General features: G+C 35.2%; 1 protein-coding gene across 4 annotated transcripts in view; it reads right to left on the bottom strand.

Moving 5' to 3' along the window:
• Nucleotides 1–22,215, bottom strand: part of STK33 (serine/threonine kinase 33) — a 240,177-nt gene that overhangs the window by 70,922 nt on the left and 147,040 nt on the right. For all 4 annotated transcript variants that reach the window (XM_058305788.1, XM_058305786.1, XM_071218215.1 and 1 more), the window contains 8 exons: nt 19,002–19,115; nt 16,331–16,435; nt 13,031–13,169; nt 11,121–11,209; nt 9,124–9,208; nt 5,346–5,421; nt 1,242–1,354; nt 682–767 (listed from right to left, as the gene is read on the bottom strand). In XM_058305788.1, coding sequence (XP_058161771.1) covers nt 682–767; nt 1,242–1,354; nt 5,346–5,421; nt 9,124–9,208; nt 11,121–11,209; nt 13,031–13,169; nt 16,331–16,435; nt 19,002–19,115 — 807 coding nt within the window. The remainder of the gene's footprint in view (nt 1–681; nt 768–1,241; nt 1,355–5,345; nt 5,422–9,123; nt 9,209–11,120; nt 11,210–13,030; nt 13,170–16,330; nt 16,436–19,001; nt 19,116–22,215) is intronic.

Raw genomic sequence — 22,215 nt, 5'->3', positions numbered from 1 at the left:
TGACCGTCACAATAACTAGCTATAAGAAGGTTTGGGAATAAAGTCCTTCAACTGAACAGCAATGTTTCCACCTCAAAGTTAGGAACCATACTACCACTGAAGAAAGAGAGGATAAATACTAGGAGGTAAGCAGCACCTCTTCCAAAGTTTCTATTGTGACCAAACATGTCTAATATTCTGGGTGCAGGGATACAAAGATCACTGAGACATAGAGTCTATGTTTGAAGCATTTAGTCTCCTGGGGGATAGCAAAATGCTATTGGATAATTACTCAAGACTTCAAACCAGGTAACAGTCACCATGAGGAAAGTTCCCTGTACCCAGAGAGTTGAAAGAGAGATTCATGTTTCCAGAGCTTTATATCACAAAACTATACTGTTTCAATATTCCACAGGTTTAAAAATGGGCATTTCTTAGCTCTATTCTACTATACATGATACCTTTATGACACTGAGTAAAGCAAAGTTCATTTAAACCTCTGTAAAAACATATAAACAACTGTGGTAACAGCTGTTGGAGTTTGAAAATGCCCATTTTAGAAATGTGTCAAGACTAATTTTTTTTAACTTGTCAAAGATGAAATTACTGCTTTAGGAAGAGTATATACAGAACTACGAGGCCAAATGAGAAGTAATGAGAAACAGTAGCATGTCAGAAAAAAGAAAGAATACTGTAACTTACTGTAATCCACTGGTTATCTAGTAGTTCCTTAGCTGTGATTCTGTGAGCAGGATCTACTTTCATAAGTTGTTTCAAAACATTTTTAGCTGCAAACAAGTGAAAATCCTGAAAAATCTTATTTATCTTAACTATAATTAATACTGCACATTTTCTGATTTATTTGGAATCAGATCTATATGACATGAAGGAAAGATGCTAATTATATAATAAATTTCATCTGCACAGACAGCTTATAAATATAGATAGATTGCTTCACTTTAAGACCTAAAGTAAAGTTTTATTGCCTGAATTATCTAGTTTAATGGTCTATAGTAAAAATTAGCTAGATGGTCAGCAAATTTCCTCTTTAATTTTTACCATGTATTTTGTTTGGGTTGAAAGTTCTAACTATAAGCAATCACAGTGATGGCATCGCTATTTCCACAAATAAATAGTGTTTGCTTTATTTCCACAAGTAAACTGACTAAAGACAGATTTTAAATAAACATTCGAATTACTGGCCAAGATTCTTATATTATTTATGTTTCCTTTAGTAAATAATAATAGAAATATATACTTACCACAATCACTTACAGAATCCCAGACTGGATTTCCAAAATGTAGTTCACCCTTTCTGATTAATTCAAAAAGTTTCTCCTCTGAACTTGCCCAAAATGGTGGCTCCCCACATAATCTACAACAAAAATAATAATTTTATTTTTTAAAAATAATCAAAATAAGACTATTAAAAATTAAGTGTCCACAGGACTTGGAGAAAAGGTATTTCATATTTAAGTAAGGGATAGGAGGAGATGGATCCCTCTCTGGACGTAGGAATGGAGGTAATGGAATTTCTAAGATCAGTGCTAGGCTTATGTCTCAACGTTGAGAGAAATGACTTGGTGGAAAAAGTATATGTGTGTACATTGGAACCTCTAGATTTGCATATGACCCAAAGTTCTTCCAGGTGAGGAAATATTAAGCTTAAATAGGGTTAAAATATAGGAAGGTATATGCTTCACATATACACAGGAATAATGGCAGATCATAGAGGAGATACACTTTGTTATAGACAAGGTTAAGGTAATCCCTTATGGTACGTAAATAATTGAAACTGGACTTACAGAAAAATACAGAGTTAACCACTGTTACAGTTTTATCAACTGTAAAAACAAATGCTAGGAATAATACATCAAGAATACCCTTGAGAATGTTTATAGATACAGGGTCATACCAAAAAGCCATTAAATTGGCCACAGTGCTTCAAAAATGGTATAGCAAATAAAGAAGGTCTGAATGAAGCAATTCAGATGATGATGCTTGGATTTTTTAGTCTGAAAGGGAGGAAGCTGAGAATACTTAATGGCAAAATCAGAAAAACCACAAGCAGTTTGCATAAAGTAAACATAGGCTTGTGGGCACATTCTATGTATCTTTAGAATCTTTTTGAAGGCGGTACTATACTATATATCACAACCAGCATGGTGAGTCTGAAAAACTATTGCTTCAAAAGGTGATCCAGCCGAAACTACCATGATGTACTTAAAAGTTCAGTTCAGTTCTTCTTAGAACACACTCAACGAATGTTAGAACCATCAGTACTGCCAACCCCAACATCTAAGGGCAGCCCTGTAAACAACCCAGATGATCTCAATGACCACCAGAACAAAGTTGGTCCTGGACTCATTACAGAAGCAACTCCGCATGCCTATTCTTCAATCCTCAGGATTATATATTTTTTATTTTATCACTGAAAGAATAAAATGGCATAATTTTATCTTACTATCCAAATAGCTTTGATTTTTCCTTAAGTTCTTTACAAGTCCTATGAATATTTTTCTCAGTAAGTCTAAATTTGATACATTTTTTCATGATAATGAATGATGATGATGATGACTTTCCTAGGGAAAAAAGTTGCTTTCACTCTCATAGTTTATCAAATATGATGAACAACAGAGCTTTTCATTTACCAAGAGGCTCTTGTTGAGATGACTATTTTTCAAATTACACTGCAAACTCATTTTAATAATTTATTTCTCTAACTCATCCTGACCCTCTTTTCTCATCTTACTTATTTTGCCATTGTTTAGTTTTAAAATGCAATAAAAAAAAGCTTTAGAAAATAAAAGAGCTGAAAAATGGCCTTATGGACAATTACTATCTATTATAATAAGTAGAGGCCGGCAAAGCCCAGTTCATTGAGTCTGTTATCAACCAGTAATATGCACATCTACCAATTTCTTAGTTGCTCCTGTACTGCCGGACTAGCATGCAACTATAGCTTAAGGGCTACATTTAAAAATTCCATTTTTTCCTGTCCTTTGCAATTTTACTTACACAAAAATGTATCTAATGGTTGGTCAATCAGCAGCATATGAAATTTTATGATAGCAATTTTCTGCAAACCCAGAAAAAAGAATCTAAGACATGAAAAATGTTCTGAAAGCCTTATTATTTTATGCTGTATTCATAGGAATCAAACAGTAGAGGATAGTACCCATAAAGAGTATTTATTTATGTTAATTTCACCTCAAAAAAAGTATGTTACCATTGTCCAATTCAGTATAAAAGAACCAGAGTAACTGGTAAATAAGAAAATAATCCTCAATCTTAAAGAGTATCCTGGAACTCTGGGTGAATGAAATTATCTTTAAGACCATGAGGCTCAGACAGATTAATGAATAGGCACTGATTAGCTAAGTAAGAGTCTACTGTAAAGAAGAGAAGAGGTCATTATGGTGATATGCAGCCAAGCCCTGAAGCAGAAAAATTAAAATTATATCTCTAAAAAAAAGTTTTTAAGATGTAATCTGCTATCATTTTCCTTAACACCAGATTTAAACTAAGCACAAGGCAGCAAACATCATGAGAATTGTTTGTTAGATTGCACATATTATGTTTGACTTGTGTAACTAGAATGCCTTAAGATTACAAAACACTAATTTAAAATAGTGATACTTTTAATTAAAGACTAAGGCTCAGAATTTTTGGGCTATGATTCCAATTAGCACAAAACAATGATCAAAAATTTTATATAATCTAAGCAATGATGTGTGTTCATCATCTGAGTTACAGCTAAAATCACATCATCCAATTTCTACTGTCTGCATATTCCATTTCACAGAACCATGAAAATGTAACTACTATGATGTCAATATTTAGAAATGATCCAGAAGAGGTAGTGGATAGTGAAATCTTCAAAGTGACCATAAAACTAATGTTGCATCAACAAAAAAATGTTCATATTTACCAAGAGGCAGAACAATGGTTACTAACTTTTCAGAACACCTCTTAGACAATTCAATTTAATTCAATTTAGCAAACATATATTGAGCTATATACTATTTGCCCACTATATTGTAGATACCAGGAATAGAAAGATGAATAATATAAAATCTCTGCCCTTCATGGAATTTAGAGCAAGGAAAACAGATACAATACACATAATAAAATAATTATATTGTAATATTATAATCAGTTTCAAAAAGTACTGTGAGAACACAGAAACATGAATGATTTCTTGTATCAAATTTACATTTGTGCAAGTCTTCCTGGTTAAATATTCCTACTTTATTTTGTTTTTCTTTCAACTTTACTATTTTACATGCATTTTTGTGTGCTACTTTAATTCTTCTGTGGAATTTGGGAAAATATATGCATAATAAATGTAGTAATTCTGCTGGGGTGTGGTAGAAGTTAGGGAAATAGAAGGGGTTACTGTTTGAGCTTGGGGCCAACCTGGAGAGAGATTTGTAAAGAAAAAGAACATTCTAGGCAGAATGAACTGCATGAGCAAAGACCCAGAGGCACACAATACAGGGTGTGTCTGAGTAATAAAGAGAAGCCTCAAGTGGCCAGGGTACAGACCAGGTGCCACACACCCAGCTAGAAGACTGGAAGCTCCAGGTCACGAAAGACTTGGTATGCCATGCCCAAATGCTTTGACTTTTTTCTGTAGCAAGGGAGAAACATCAGAGGTTTTAAATCAAGAGAGTAGGACAATCGTATTTGTGATTTCAGCAAACAACCCTGTCAGCAGTGTGAAGGGTAGACTTGGGGGAGTAGACAGAGGCAGGGAGAGCAGTAAGAAAGACATAGTAATATTCTAGGAACGGGATCGTGAGGAGAAATTACATGGGTGGAAGGAAATGAGGGAATAGGTGATGATATTTCAAAGAAATTAAAAGGACTGGGGTTTGACAGGACCTTGAGAGTGGGGAAGAGGGAAGGTTTTCAGTAACATTTAGAGAAATAAGAACTATTTCTCTAACTCTTATCTAGTCAGTGCCCACTCTCCACTATGCCCTGTGTACATTCACAGTTCTTGTGCCAGGCTCTCTCTGGTGGGCAATAAGTGACCTGAGAAAACACAAGGAAGCTTTTGGTTTATAGAAAGGGATCAGGAAGATGTTAGGGAAAGTTTTCCCTTTGCTCAGATCATACAGCGAGTGCACTGCTACATTTATAGATCAATGGAAGAGGAAAGCTGAAAGTCATAAATTTACTATATTAAAAAAATACCTAATGGATGTTACCTGACAACTAATAAGAGCTTTTAGAATGACTTCCCAACTGGTTTTTAAAATGCTTTTTAAAAAATGTAATGGTTAGTTTTAATTTAACATCTTTGTTCTTCTATTAGAGAACATCCATTCATTTTAAAGTGTATTTAGCAGACTACTTACAATATGTACATTATAACACCTATGCTCCAAATGTCACACTGTTGACTATAGTCGTGGGCATTGATAACTTCAGGAGCTGCCAAACAAGCAGAAATAAAAAATATTAATAATACAATAAATGATTTTTAAATGCTTTAACACAGCATGAAAAATGTGCTGATGTGTTGTAATTTATTCCCCCACAGGGAAAAAAAAGAAGCAATAGCAGATGTTAAATGAATAATGTGCAGGCCTTAACAACTGATGTCACTGTATCCTCACTCCTATCATTTAGCTTCTAATGGAATAAAGGTATAAACTGTATAACTAAATGTACTAGTTTCATTCCTTTGAAATTACTAAGAAATAATTTTGCAAAGATTGTGTACTTATCACAGAAGACAACATCTCAGCCTTTTTCCAAAAATAGAACTGAATATATTCCTTGAGTATAGTTTAAAGCAAGACCAATATTTGGAACCTGCATTTACAGAAAAACTAGGATAGGTTGCTATAAATCACTTTAGTAAAATAATAATAATATCACAGCACTCCTATAACAGAATATGAAATATTTTCTATGTTTTCTAAAAGAGAAAGCCAAGACCAAGAGAGAGGTTCTACAACAAGACTGGATCAAAAAGCCAAATTGGTCACGAGTTCAGGTCTAGACTCTAGGTCCTCCTGACTCCCCAGCTCTGGGCTCCATGTTTTATAAAGATGTTTATAAAATCTTCTCGGGGTAACGCATTTTTTTAATGATTAAAATTTTTTATAATGGCTGGATTTTTTTTTAATCCCATAAAATACATTAACTATACCTCTACAACTAGGGATCAGGTATCTTTGCTTTTATAAAAAGGAAGAATAAAACAGTTATATTAATAACAAAAATGATATATATATACACACAAACATATACACATTTCAACAGAACTTTGAATTTACAAAGAACTTTTGTATAAATTATACTATTTTGTCTTCCCAAGAACTCTATGAGATGGATATGGTAGGCATTTAACTCTCTTTTCCATTCAGGAAACTAAGGTTCAGAAATATTAAGTGACTTACCTCAATTTACAAAGCTACAGAGTGTCTCCCACAAAAAGGTATGTTTTTATTTTAGAAAACAGTTTTAATCTTCCCCACCTACACATACATACACATCTTTTTAAAAGAACTACTAAAAGCAAAATGAACGATGGAACTTTATTTCCTATCTTTTCCTTTGCCTATTGTTAAAGGAACTACAAAGGAAATAAAAAGAGTCAAATTTAGTAAGACAGAATAAAAGGCTAAATCATAAATATTAACAAAATGGATCATAACTCTACAAATCACTGAAAATTAACTAATTAGTATTTTCTTTTAAGCAACTACTTATGTTTTTGAACTCTACTTAAAATCCTGGAATATTGAATCATTACTGCTCAAGGTGCCCTACTGCTGCATGTCCATGACTGAGACCAATTTCATGACTGGATTCAATGAAGGATCCCCCTGTAGGGGTACTACACAGCAGGAGCTCAGATTTACTGGTCATCACTCTTTCAGAGTCATCTTAATTATCAGGGGCATATCTATTTGCACTGTCATCACAGACCTCACAGGGAAGCAGAGGCTAGAATAATACTTAGACCTGTGCCAAGGCACCATTTAGGAAGTCAGCAAAGCTCCACAAACCATCTGTCTTCTCTCTTGTTCTCTCACTTGTTATGGTGTAGACAACTAATAAGCAGGCATAAAACTCAGGGTGCTCAGATATATTTTCCCATGTAACTACAGACCAGATGTCTTTTGCCAACAGGGGCATATGAACAGAATCTAAAGTAGTCTTTCCCCAAATAAGATTTTTAAAATTGCAAAACTTTATGCATCAAATAGGGAAAACAGTAATGAACTAGGTTTGCTTTTCTGCAATAAAAATGAAAAAATTACTGATACAACATGGATAAATCTCAAAGTCATTATGTGGAAGAGAAAACAACAAACACAAAAGAGTATTAACTGCATGATTCTATTTATATACAGTTGTAGACAAGCAAAACTAAGCTGTGATGATAGAAGAAAGATCAGTAGTTGCTGGGATACGGGGGGCAATGACTGAAAGGGATACAAAGGAGCTTTCTGACATGACAGGAATGTTCTATATCTTCACTGGGGTGGTGATTACACAAATATATACATTTGTCAAAACTCATTGAAACTAAATACCTAAAATGTGTGCATTTTATTATATGTAAATCATATTTCAATAAAGTAAATTTAAAAACCCTACTAAAACGCAAAAAGAATTTGTCAAAGTCATATCTTCGTGGTTATTTTAGTAATTCCCTCTTAGAAATCAACAGAAGAGGCAAACAGAAATAAAACGAAAATTTTGAATCACATTTGAACAATAAACAGAGAAATTTTTACAATCAACAAACCAAGAATATATATACTTTTAAAAAATCCCATGAAACATCTATAAAAACTGATTGTGTACCCAGTCACAAAGAAAATTTCAATCAGTTCCTAAAAGTTGAAAGCCTTTAAATTACAATCATCTACTTCACAATGAAGAAAACCAGACAGAAAAAAACAAGAGACTAGAAAAAATTAAAACACATTCACATCCCATCCAACTGGAAAATTCTAAAGGCACTTCTAAATAATCTTTGGGTTAAAAAAGAAGACTAAAATCTAAAATTATGGGCTATTAAGAAGTGAATCACAATTAGAACACTATGTAGCAAAAGAAAGGACCAAAGAAGTACTCAAAGGAAAAAGTATAGTCTTAAATGCATTTATCAAGAAATAAGGCTGAAAATAAATAAGCATTCAACTAAGAAAGTTAAAAATAAACCAAAAAGAAAGTAGAAAGAAGAAATTCAGAAAGATAAGAGCAGAAATTAACTAAAAAGCAAACCAAATAACATTAGACTTGAACTGGTTCTTTGAGAAACCCAATAAACTACACTAAACTAACAAATCCCAGGCAAGAAAAAAATTATTAGAAGAGATAAAACTGAGCACTAAGTACAAGATACTGTGGTAAGCATTTTTCATAAAGTTTCTCATTTAATCCTAACATCAATTTGAGAAGATATAAATATCATCTTAAATATCTTCTATACCCTGCCCTGTTTTTTCTCTTAGCACTTACTTCTAACATACTAGATATTCTACTTTATCAATTTTAGTGTTTGTCCCATGAAAGCAAAACATTTTTTAAATTTTGTTCACTGTTGTATCCCTCTAAAACAGTATCTGACACAAAGTAGAACTTCAAAAAAATCATTTGATAAATGAATACATAGTCTCTATTATACAGATGTAGAAGTTGCAACAAGCACAGGTAAGTTGTTTGTCCAGGGGGCACCCAGCTATTAAAGGGAGAGGTGGAATCCTGAGTTAGCCAGGGGACTCCAGAGGCCATACCGCTCATACTACATAATGCTGTCCTCTAAAAAATATATTAAGAATGAATAGGGGGTATATGGCCACTGTCACGGAGAAGAATCTGAAAATTATAAGTGAACACAATATGCATATTTATATCAATAAAATTTAAAACCTCACTGAAATATTTTCAGGAAAATATAATCAAAATAATTGAAGAAGACATGGAAAACTTTAATAACAGCATAAACTGAAAACTAATAAAATGTATCCCTTAAAAGATAGCAGGACCAAAATGTTTTAAGGGGACATTTCATCAAACCATTAAGGAATATTAATTAATTAATATTGACAGCAATATCTTAGTTCTCCTCTTTTCATAGAAAAAAAAATCATTTTAAGTCTACTAACTTACCCATATAGATAGGTGTCCCACATGTGGTCTGCATCATGGATTCACTCCTACCTTGCTTCCTCACTGCTAAGCCAAAATCTGTCACCTGCCAGAGAAACGCAGGCGTCATTCCTGTTTTCCTGTCCCAGAGTTCACACCTTCTGACAATAGGATTTTTAACCACAATGTAATTGCATTTAATGTACGGATACTTGGGGGAAAGGAAGGGAAACTTTATTTGTATCACTAAAAAGGATCTTGCTTTTCCCTCCCCATTCACCCCTCTATGTGAAGAAGAAACTTAATAAGGAGAAACATCGTTTCTCAAATCTTGAGAAAAAGCCCATGACATTGACTGTTCATGCCTTCTAATTAAATTCATCATTCAACATAGGAAGCTGTATCTTCAAAGAAGGCATTTAAATTTTTTTCAGATTAAAAAAAGAGTTATTTTTTTAAAAGTTCTTTCATTGTAAAATACATTCTGGTCTTAGCGTGTTTATCAGTTCTTATTCTGATACTTAAGCTATGTTCCAGTTTAAAGCAATATTATATGCAAATAGTTATCTTTGTCACACTCATTGAAACTCCATTAATTTAATAATTCTTTATAATTGGTAAATATTATACCTTTTCTTTACTATTATTTTGTTTCTAGAATATACTAATTTAAAATTTTTCTACACAATTATGATGTAGAATAGCTGTAGAATAGCATATAAATAGGTCACCCATGGTATAAATATGGAAGCAAAGACTATGCATACATTACATATTAATGAGGGGGAAAAAAACTTCAAGAGGCAAATTAACAGGAAAAAAATCTTACAGTTTAACTACAAATACTCTGGAGGCCTACTGTTAGAACTGCAGTCTTTCTGCTCAGTTCTAAATCTTGGTCATTAAACATTTGGTAATTAAACATTCAAAATATGCCCATTGTCTTGCCTCTGAAGCTGGAACAGCCTTGGCTGAAAGCAGAAAAATACCTTTATTGATTATACAACCAAAGAGAGGCTCTTGGTCCACAGACACTGGATGCAATGTTTCTAGTGTCTCAGAGTAAGAAAATGATCCGTGCAGCATGGGATATCACTACTTTCTAAATAGATAAATCAATTTCTCCAGGAATTTTCAGAAATATCCCACTTGAAGCATCGTGATACATATATTTCCCTACAGGAAATCTATACAGATATCAAATATACAAAACCTATCATGGTTCAATTCAATTCTTTGGATAGCATTTATTCCTTAATTAACTAATCGAGCACATACTATATTTCAGGCACTATTCCACATACCAACAGTGAAAAAGACATACAGAATTCTTGTTTTCACTGAGTTTGTAATGGAACTATTCAAAAATATTTACCCAGGTAAAACAAAAACATTGTTGAATTTACTTATATTACATAGGGATTTAACTTCTACAGTAGAGCAAGTTATTCACAGACAATATTTTATTTCTAAATTACACATTCATTTATTTTGAAAGCAGCCACCATTAAAACGCTATATAATAAATAATGTATCTTCTTATTTATTTGACATTAAGGAACACTTAATTTGAATAGAGCCTTCAAGAATAAATACTTGGCACCTTAACTGTGTCTAGGACGTATATACTAATACCCAGGAAATTTTTCAATAAGGAATTATAGATTTTAGTACAAAGCATAGCCTAGGTGTGCTATTCTCCAAATCTCTAGCACATTTATATCAAATTACTAGGCATAATTTTTGAAATTAATTAGAATTCAGAGCATCTTTTTGCTTGCTGTTAACTAATAATCTAGAACTATCCAAATGAATATGTACTTTTTAAAAATTCAAGAGTTTCACTTAACTTGCAAAATGATTCTTGGCAATTACAGCCTCCTTTATGAAATTTTTATTTTTTTAAAACAAACCACTTATTTTTTGACTGCTTCAAAGCCACTAATATGTATATAAAAAGAACGTTCTTTGCCACTTTGCTATCCAACTATTTATAGACAAAATTTCTAATATCTTACCTTTATGTTTAAGTTCATTTCATTGTTATCATCAATAAAGCTGCTTTTAACCATTATGTTTTCCAGTTTTAGATCTCTATGTACTATATCTATAAAGAAAATAACAAATCAAATGAAATCAATAATGGGAAATATTTAGAAGGGACACAAATAGAAGAAATAAGTATATTTGACAAATTAATGTCCACTATGAAAATTCTGAAGATGGCCAAGGGTAATTCTGCCCTGTTATATTTCCTTATTTGCAAACCTCTTATCACCACATTTCTAACCTTAAAGAGCCATTTTCTCTGACTCCCTCACCTCTATCTAGTTCTTGCTACTCAACTAGCTGCTCTTCCTCAAGAGTAGCCTGGTGAGTGTGGAAGAGGAGGATCCTAATCACAAGTCCAGAAAGGTTTCCCACATTCTAGGTCTTCAAACAGAAGATTACTTCTTTACTTCTATGCATATGTTGGTTGCCAATATGGACATTTAAGACACTGAAATTTGGCTACATTTTGCAAATTATTCTTATTTTGGTATATTTTTGTATACATCAGTACACATTTTCCTACTATTATATGTTAAAAATAAAAAACAAAATCCTTGTGATACAAAACCTCCACTGAACATGCTGGTACTGAATTACATGCACATGATCGTGTACCAAATACTTCCTTTACAAATAGCTGATGCAATTCATATCCATAGCAATCACTTCCCTAGACTTAAAAACTTATTTGTATAATTGCTAGAAATGTAGTTGAAAGATCCCTAGACTGGCAATTATACCTAACCACTTACAGTTCCTTCACATAGTTCCCAGCTTTTGTTTTTGGGTTTTTAGTTGTTTCTATTGCTCTCTTTGTCCCTTCTTTTTTATTAGAGAACTTGTGAGCTTACAAAATAATCATGCATAATGTGTAGTATTCGTGTACCTCAACTCTCCACCATCACCTTACATTGTTGTGGAACATTTGTTACAGGTTATGAAAGAATGTGATCAGACTATTACCACTAACCAAGGTCCATAGGATGCACTTGGTACATTTTCCATATATTAACACATCATACAATTTTAATTACAATAACTTAATAATATGTTTTGATCCTTGGCAGGGCAAGCTCACCCCCACACACACAAACACATATCATTCTTCTTTTTCTTTGTTTTCTTGGCTATTCTCACCATTTTCAAATAATCTTACCCAGTTCCATGAAAAATCCTGAAGCAACTGAATTTATAGCCTAATGTGGGAGAACTGACATTACCATAACATCCAGTCTTCATTTCCTTACTCTTTCGAAATTGTTCCCTCTGCCTGGAAAGCCTTTCTTTTTTATTTTTTGTATTACATCTTTTAAACCTCAGTTCAAGTATTGTTTACTGTGAATTCTTCCCTGATTTTCTAAGACAAATGAGGCACTTACACCTGTATGCTCCTTGCACCTCATATGGCTCTCCTAGAGAAATGTTTATGTTGAAGTATAATTTGTTTTCTGTATTTAACCTCCTACCATCTGAATTTTTTGAGGGACAGAGACCTTGCTTTTTAATCTTTGTAACTCTAGGCTAACCGCAATGCAATAGGTGCTCAGTAAATATTTATTAAATGAGGGCCAGCTGTGCAATACCTAACCATCACTGCTCCCAAACAGTTTTCTCTCATTGGTAAAATGAGAAGGCTATAAAGTTACACACAAGGCAAACAAACCTTAAAGAAAAAATGAGAAGGAGCAAGAGGAAAAGCAGCATCAAAAAAGAATAGTAAAGCAATTAGAATAATTAGATTTTTAAATGTGGTTTTTGAAGATAAAATCTCTATATTAGTAAGCATTTATGTGACTATGAATCCTGATTATCATTACCCAAACAAAAGTAATATCTGTATTCATGGACTCAACAAGTTGGGTGATTTTCTTCTTACCTTTATTGTGAAGATATGCTATTGCTGATGCAAGGCTTTGAATGATCAACCTTGTTTCATTCTCTGAAAAATGCCCTTTCCTACCCAGAATTTCTTTGAGTTCTCCATCCTCACAAAGCTCCATCACAAGGTACATTTGCTGGTATTACAAAAACAAACAAATTATATAGTTGGGGATCTTTAAAATATTATATAATATACATAGTAGAAATCTGATAAACTTAATCATTAATTTATTCATTAAAAATATTTTTAATTTATTGTGTAAAGGACACTATGATTGATACTAGAGGAATAAAGAAATATAAGGCATAGTCCTTAAACTAAGGAGATGATAGTAAAGTGAAAATTACAGTATCACCCAATCAGTGCTAATAGAAGAGGTATACCCAAAGCACCCTGGCTGCAGAGGAAGGGGAGTCTCTGCTTGAGGAATGCTCCCTAAGAAGGCTACAATAAAGCCAGGTGTGGATATCCAAATAGAGGTTTATGGGTAGTGAATATGGTAAAGAAGAGGTACAGCACATGCCATTTGCAAAGATCCACAAAACCCTCAGCAGGCTAGATTTGGCCCGAGGTTGATGTGAGATAGAATGGAGACAAGGAAGGGGAGAACAAACCTAAGTATAAGAACCAAAACCATAAAACTCCTAGAAGAAAACATACAGAAAACATGGTGAATGTAATTAATGCCACTGAATTATATATTTGAATGTGATTAAAAGGGATCTTTTAGGTTGTATATATGTTACTAGAATAAAAGATTTTAAAGAAACCGTAGGACTACAGAAAAACGAGAAAAAAAAATCCATTTACTGGAAGACTGTAGCTGAAACAAGTGCTTTGTGGTGAAACAACCCTTATTCAATCATCATTTTGACTCCATCATCTGATACCTGGATGTTCTTGGGTAAATTGCTTAACTTCTCTAATCCTCAGTTTCCTCAACAATAAAATGAAGATAATAGTTCTAATCTCATAGGGCTGCTGGGAAAATGTTAATTAAAATAATTTATAGACAGTTCTTGACACTTTATAAGTTTAGTAAATACTTGTTGAAGAAATAAATAATTTCATCAGGCCTTCATTATTTACTATTGTAAATAAAATAATTTGGGTGTGAATGGAAAAAAGACCCATAGTTCTGTACGACACAAAGAGTGAACCCTAGTGTAAAGTATGGAGTATAGTTAATAGTATAATTATAGTAATATTCTCTTATCAATTATAACAAAGGTACCACATTAATATAAAGTATTAATAACAGGGAAAACTGTATGTATATGGGGGAAGGTATATGGGAACTCTATATTTTCTGCATGATTTTTCTGTAAACCTTAAACTTTTATTAGAAAAAAGAAAAAAAAAAGGAGGAGAAAGGATTGATCATGTTAAATAGAGACATGGAAGATATAATAAAGACCAAGTCAAATTTCTAGAGATGAAAATTACAATGCCTAAGATTAAAAACAAAACAAAAAACACTGATTAGGATTCATAGTTGTAGTGGTTTGAAGCTGTATGTACCCCAGAAAAACATATTTTAAAAGTTCACCCATTCCTGGGGTGTGAACCTACTGTAAGTAGGATCTTTTGATGAGGTTACTTCAGTTAAGGTATGACCCACCTCAGTCGGGATGAGTCTTAATCCTATTACTGGAGTCCTTATAAGAGGAATGAAATTTAGAGAGAGGAAAAAACCACAGGAAGTAAGAAGTTGAAATCAACAAAACTCAGAAGGGAGAGACTAGGAGACACCATGTGCCTTGTCCCATGACAGAGAAGCCAAGGATTGCCAGCAGCCAGCCCCAGAACTCCAATTCTTTGGGGAGAAAGTGTTGCCTTGATGATGCCTTGATTTGGACTTTCTTTTTGCCTCAAAAGCACAAGCTAATAAATTCCAATTGTTTATGCCATTTCATAGTATTTACTTAGGTAGCCTAGGAAACTAGAACAAGAGCAAATTAGCTGCTGCAGAAAAAAAATATTCAATCTGAATAGACAGCAATAAGAACTATATAAAATGAAACACAAAAGAGAAAAAAGATTGAAGAAAAAATGAACAAAGTGTCTGTCAATTGTGAACAACATCGAACAATATAACATGTTTACTCGGAGTCCCCAAATAGGAGGAAAGGCAGAAAAATATTTGAAGAAGTAATGGCAGAAATTTTCTTAAATTTGATGAAAACCATACTTACAAATCCAAGATGCTCCATGAACCCTAAGCACAATAAACACGAAAAAGAAAAACTACATCTAAGCACATCATAATCAAATTGTTTAAAACTACTGATAATGAGGGGGGAAATTCTAGATTTGGAGACAAAAGAAATAATAACTCTAAGGCTGTAATGTGTAGAGAACTTTGACATCATTGCCATATACTATTCCCATGAAGGATAACTATGGTCTTTAATACTTATCAAGTACTCTTATGAATCAAGCATAATGCATAACCAAAACTGACTACTACTACCTTACAGACTGGCAAAGGAAATTAAGAACAGTAGCTAATATTTAATGAGATAGGCATCCAATTAAATCCCACAGTAATTCAATGAGATAAATCTTATCACTAAACCCATTTTACAGATGAGGAATCTGAGTACAGAGAAGTTGAGTAATATGTCCAGGGCCTCATAGCTAATGAAGGGTAGAGCCAGATTTCAAACCCACAAGCAATCTGACACTAGAGTCCATATGCCTAACCACTACAATATACTGTCAGAGGCATATCTAAGCCACTGGGCACTAAACAATCTGGAGGCAGAATGGCAAATCACCCAAGATTCTGAACAACTATGAATGAAAATTACAGGTATTTAAAGAGAAGAACAATAACATTATGGAAAAGAGAAATCATGTTGGTAACACAGAGATGATAAAGTATCTCTTACATAGTGCCAAATATGCCCTCCAGTTTGATTATGAAACCAATCTTGCAAAATTATGACAATATTCCAAGATACCAATGGAAAAACTAGGGATCAGAGCAAAAGGAAAGGTACCTTTAAAGAAACTCTAAACACTATTTGGTTATGTATGAAGTGGTTTCAACTGTAAACATTTGTTCATAACATACTGCCCAGAAATATCACAGAAGACATCAATTTAATCAAGAGACACCTGATTATACAATCAATAATAAAAGTCCTCCAAAATGCTCTCATCAATTTCCAGTAACAGACCCAAGCCAACAGCATGAGCAACAGTGCCTCAAAGGGATTACTTCAGAAAGGAAGGATGTTCACGTTATAATAACAACTTTTCAAAGTGCAACACCTGATAGAGCTTTACCTTAGGTGTCTCGAACACTTGTTCCAGATGTATGATGTGTTCGTGATTCACACTTTTTAGAATGCTCACCTCCCGTTCAAGTAATTTCACAGCAGAGCTTCCAGCCTTAATTAATGAGGAAACATAGATTTCATATATGAATGACTGTCTCTCCTGCTTACTGCAATATAAAAGTTAGTTATTTTATATTTTTCCCTTCATTTTCTTGAGAGTTTCTTTTTCAAATAATAACATGCACCTTATTCCCATGATCAGAGTAAATTATGCCTCATATCCTTTGTCCAATTTTAAACTGTAAATTACGTAACGTCAAACCACATCTGTTTCCTGGATTATCTGTTCTATAAACAGTTACTACATGTCCTCTACCTAAAGTATTCCAATTTTTAACATACTTTTTAAGAGTTCCTTCAAAATCATGTTGATCCTTTGAAGTTAGCAGAATATCAGCAAAAATCTGTTTGCCATGATCATCAAATTAGAGAAGATAAAAATAAAATGATTTTCTTTGTTGTTTTATGTTTTGCTTGGCTTTTATATATAGATATAATGCAAAAGAAACTATAGGCAATGAGATCCTATACTTGGTCCTGCATTATCTCACTTCCTGACTCCCTGACCTCAAAAACTAGCTCTAGAGAGAAAAGTCTTTTCAGACCAACCTAACTTCAATAGTATCCCCTAACATTAAACATTTAACCATATAATGTTGCCTCCCTCCACCCCTTCTCCCAGCCGTTGTTATCTTCCCCCTCCAGCCGTTGTAGTCCTTCCCGCCAGTCCCGCCCACATTGCTAGCATATAATCTGCCTCCTTCCTTAGACACTGCTTACCGCATAGCCCTCCGCCCACTTCCACCTATCCTCTACCACCCTGTAGCTAGCCCACCCTAGCTCCAACCCCTCCCTCCACCCAACCCTATATAACCAAGTGTACTTCCGCAATAAAGCAGACCTGTTCCTGCGCTCAGGCGGTCTCCGTGGTTCCTTCTTAACCGCGCGTCCCCCACGCCTGGAAGAACTGGTGCTCCTTTCAGGAGTACCTCCCGCCGGTGGTTAGGCAGGAGCGAGCCCCCCCTGACTCTTGGGAATAAGCGAGGCCAAGCCCTCGCTCCAGACAACATAATGTCATCTAAGAAATTCCAGAAAGGCTTTCTCCACCTTCACCATTACTAGCACCACTCTGAATCGTCATTCCTACTGATACCTAAGCTGCCATTATTTGAGGATAAGTATTGCTTTCATATACAGGTCTTTTTCCCCCATAAATATATCCTTGAAAGGGTTTACAAAGGTCCTTGCCCCACAATATAAGTTTGGGAGAGTATGCACTGGCTCTTAAAGGAATGTAAATCATAAGGCAAACTTTACACAGTTAAAATTTCAGCTACATCATACCTGCTTCCAGTTACTTTTACCTTTCAACAATCACTCTCACAGAGTAAATAGTACTGCTCACCCCACTATGCCCTTAACTTATAGGATAAAAGCCACATCTTAAGGTTATCCTAGAGGTCAAAAGAAATAGTGACTGTTAGGAAATAGATTCCTGTCTAGTCTACACATGGAAAGGTACCACCATTTCTCCCAACTTCCATCTCAACTCTATTCCTTCTCCCTTCCCCCATATGGCCTGACGAGCATATAATATAATAACATGTTGTCTAATTCACATATTGGCTATGGAATTTTATTGCACCAGTTAAGTGTCTGTGAAACTCTCAGCATCAGTATGTCTGTGGAAGATTATGAATTCCTGAAGTACAAACAAGTACTCTGTCTATATTACCCTAAAACCCAACCCCTAAACCTACTTGGCACCAAAGGAACAAAGGAAATAATATCCCAGGTGCACTGGGCTTCTAGAATTCTAAGGAAAGTCTTCTATGTCTGTTTTTATTAAGATTTATATATCACTTTACTGAACTTCAAAGATTGATAAAATTTGTTTTAAAGAATACCTAAAACCTTCTATTTCATTTTGTAAATGTGATATTTATCATCACAAATCCAAGAAAAAACACCATAATGATGCCATTTTCTTTTTTCCCAGACAGAATTTTTTAAAAAGAGTTGATTAAATATTCAGATGTAAAGCCCAAGATGAGAAACCATAGACTCTACTTTAAAGAGAAGCCCAGTCATTCTCTACTCCAAGAGGAAATCCAGTGAGAAATACAGTGGCTACAAGTAAACAGTACAGTACATAGTTAGGAAAAAGGGGTTCAAACTGAAAGAGCAGGTAAGGTGAATAAATGGATAATTAGTTAACAGTGAGGAAGCAGGGGATCAAATGAAAGGGGAGAGTAGGAGAAAGTATATTAGAACAATATCAGGATAGATTCTATATAAGTTATCACCTCTAGCTCACACCTCTATGGCTATATATACTGATGACCAGCCCTAACTCACTCTGGTAAAATTTACCTATATTTGGTTATATTATGTATTAGTTAATATTTCATTTTGTTTTTCCATTAGACACCATTTGTCTACCTGAGTCAAGAAATAGTCCCTTCCCCAGGTGAAAGAAAGAAATAGTCATACTTCTCCAGGGTAACAATGCCTGCCCTGACCAAGGTCAGAGGCAGCCCGTGTTGGCCTGATCTGTACTGCCTATACCAACACTGGCCCTGCATCTCAGTATCCATACTGCTTATAGTAAGTCTTACCTTGTCTTTGTTCACTTTTTTAATTGCCCATTTAGTTTCCTTGTCCTTCTCTGTAGCTTCAATGACCATTCCAAAGCTCCCTTGTCCCAATATTCTTCCAAAGGTATAGATTTCCTGGAGAAAAATAAGAGTCACTTTGTCTCTCTGTGCCATTTATTGAGTATTAAAATGAACACATATGGTGAGAGATAGTCACTCCAGGGAAGAGAGATGCTGCTCCAGGGGAGGGCCAGATAGAACACACTACATATTTGCTTCAGTAGTAACAAACACAACTTAATTTACCAAAAATGAATTTTGATGAATTTCATTAAATGTCCTTTGGAGAAAACCCACAAAAATCCTAATGAAGAAATATGAAAAGTTCAAAAGTATAAAAATAAATCCCATCCAAACTATACTATTAATGAAATATCTTCAGAGAAAAAAAGGAGGAAAGGAATATTATGTATTCATGTATATGTGTGCACGTGTGTGTATAATACATTCACCAAAAAAATTACCCCCAAACTGTGAGAACTATACTATAAAATCAACACTTAATTAAACACTGAACAACTGCTTCCTTGCTTACCATCTACCTTTTCCTTCATCTTCATTGTTTCTAGTAACTTGCTTTGTTTTATTCCTTTTGTTTTAGAAAAAGCAATGACAAAAATGTTAATACAGATAACCCGAGAAGAAAATAAAAAGTACCCAAAATACCACCATACAACGAATATTTCTGCTTTTAACTTAACTTCTGCTTATGAAGAGAGAATGCACTATCTTGCCTACACCAACATTCTGATTCACACAAGTTATATTTCTCACTGTAAGTCAATAAACAGGTAATTTGTTTACACTTTCCTTTCTTATGGATTTGATTGGGGGAAGCCAGCCTCCCTGATTCAAATCAGCTCCAAAGTACTAACCTGTTAAGAGTTTCTGGACTCCACCCAAGCAGGGGACCAGACCATGGGAAAACAGCTAAGGTAATACCACTGGGTGAAGCCTCTATTGAACGATCCAGCCAAACTCTTCCCCTGGAGATGCTAGTCCATCTGTAACACCACTTACACATTCACTATTCAGGCAGCAGGTAAATTAGCTGTTAGTCTTCATATTTTCTACTAGTTATATTCCCATTTTATACTTCCTTAAAAGATGATGCAGTGGGGAGTAGATGTGGCTCAGGCAGTTGTGCACCCCCCTTCCACATGGGAAGTCCAGGCTGCAGTTCCAAGTGCCCCCTAAAGAAGACAGACAGGGACAACCAGCAAGATCGTGGCAGAGTAAGGAGTCCTTTGAGTCAGCTCATGCTACAGGACAGTTTGTAATCACCCAGAGCTATCTAAAGCACCTGTTTGGGGGCTACAGGAGACCAGAAGAGCATCCTGCAACATCCTTGAAGGAATGGAAGGAGGAGACTGCCTATCTGCAGAGAAGATTCGTAAGCAGAGCATGCCATGCCACCGAGGTTGGTGCCATCCTCCACTGGCAACACAAGCTGCCTCGGGAGCTATTTTGTGGCTGGAATTGGAAGCGCCACTTCCCAAAAACAGGATAGGAAGAGATGGTTGGGCACTAACTTCAGCTACTGATTAGTAAATTTGGCAGGATAAAGTGTAGTCCTAAGAATAGCTAAAGTTTGAACCTATCCAAGTCATAAAGAGGTTTGTACCTGCCATTTTTAACTCTACCTCTGGCATGAGGAGAAGCAGGGCAGACTGAAAATCATAGTGCTGGTAGGGATGGGCTTCTTTCCAACCAGATCAGATTGTAGCTCTAGCATAAGTCCCAGGCGCACCTCTGGCAGGGAGGAAGTTCGGGGGACCTACGCCATCCTCTCTGGAAAAATACAGGTCATGCCTCTGAGGTCAGTGATTAGCCTACTTTGGCGACGCAAGCCACCCAGGAGCTATTCTGTGGCTGGAATTGGAAGCTCCATTTCCCCAAAACTGGGCATAAAGAGACAGTTGGCCACCAATTTCAGCTACTGATTAGTAAATCCGCTGTCTCAAGTATAACCCTAGGAAGAGCTAAAGTTTGCACCTGTTCAAGACTGAAAGTGGTCAGTAGCCTCCACTTTGACTCCACCCCCAGCATGAGGGGAAGCCAGGCTTATTGAAAATCACAATAATGATAGAGACCAGTTTCTTTCATTCAGATCAGCCTGCAGCCCTAGACTAGGGTTCAGCCCCACCTCTAGCAGGGAGAAAGCTGTTGGGCCCTGCACCAGCCTCTCTGGGTAACTACAGGTACATTCAGCAGGCACAGACTGAATAGTGGGAAGTCTACCAGGGCAACTGCAGTCATTTTGGACCCACATGACACAGATTGCTGCCCACACCTGCAGCTCCATCCCCACTCCAGCATGACACTTCATCAGTCTTTCTGGGCAATTACAGTCTAGGCCCGCACGACTTGGATTATTACACACAGCTGTGGCTCTGTCCCTACCCCTGGCAAAGGAGAAAGTTGGAAGAAGTTTCATCAGTCCCTGGGCAATGAGAGCAGCTTGAGCCTCCACAGTTTACAGCACCAACTACATCCTTGGCTCCTACTACACAACCAGCAAGGGAGAAAGGGCAAGAAAGCCCTAAACTAAAGAGAGAAACTACACCTAGAATAAATACTCTAGTAAGCCAGATGCCAAGACACCAACAAAAAATTACAATTCACACCAACAAACAGGAAGATATGGCCCAGCTAAAGGAACAAGATAAGCCTCCAGATGACATAAAGGAGTTGAGACAACTAATAATAAATGTTCAAACAAACCTCCTTAATAAATAAATTCAATGAGATGGCTAAAGAGATCAAGGATAGACATTGGATGAGCACAAAGAAGAATGTGAAAAAGCACACATAGAAAAATACATCTTACGGGAATGAAAGGTGCAATAAATGAAATAAAAAATACACTAGAATCATATAATAGGATTGAGGAGGAAGAATAAAGGACTGGTGAGCTTGAAGAAATGGCCTCTGAAAGCAAACATACAAAAGAATAGACAAAGGAAAGAATGGGAAAAATTGAACAAATTCTCAGGGAACTAAATAGCAAGAGACATGCAAAATTACATGTTGCGGGTGTCCCAGAAGGAGAAGAGAAGGGAAAAGGGGCAGAGGGCATATTTGAAGAGATAATGGTAGAAATTTTCCCAATCCCTTTTGAAGAACAAATATATCTGTGTCCAAGAAGCACAATAATCTCCCATCCAAATAAATC

Source organism: Dasypus novemcinctus, chromosome 10, assembly GCF_030445035.2.
Source record: "Dasypus novemcinctus isolate mDasNov1 chromosome 10, mDasNov1.1.hap2, whole genome shotgun sequence".
In the NCBI taxonomy this organism is placed as follows: Eukaryota; Metazoa; Chordata; class Mammalia; order Cingulata; family Dasypodidae; genus Dasypus; species Dasypus novemcinctus.
This window is presented reverse-complemented; position numbering and strand designations above follow the sequence as displayed.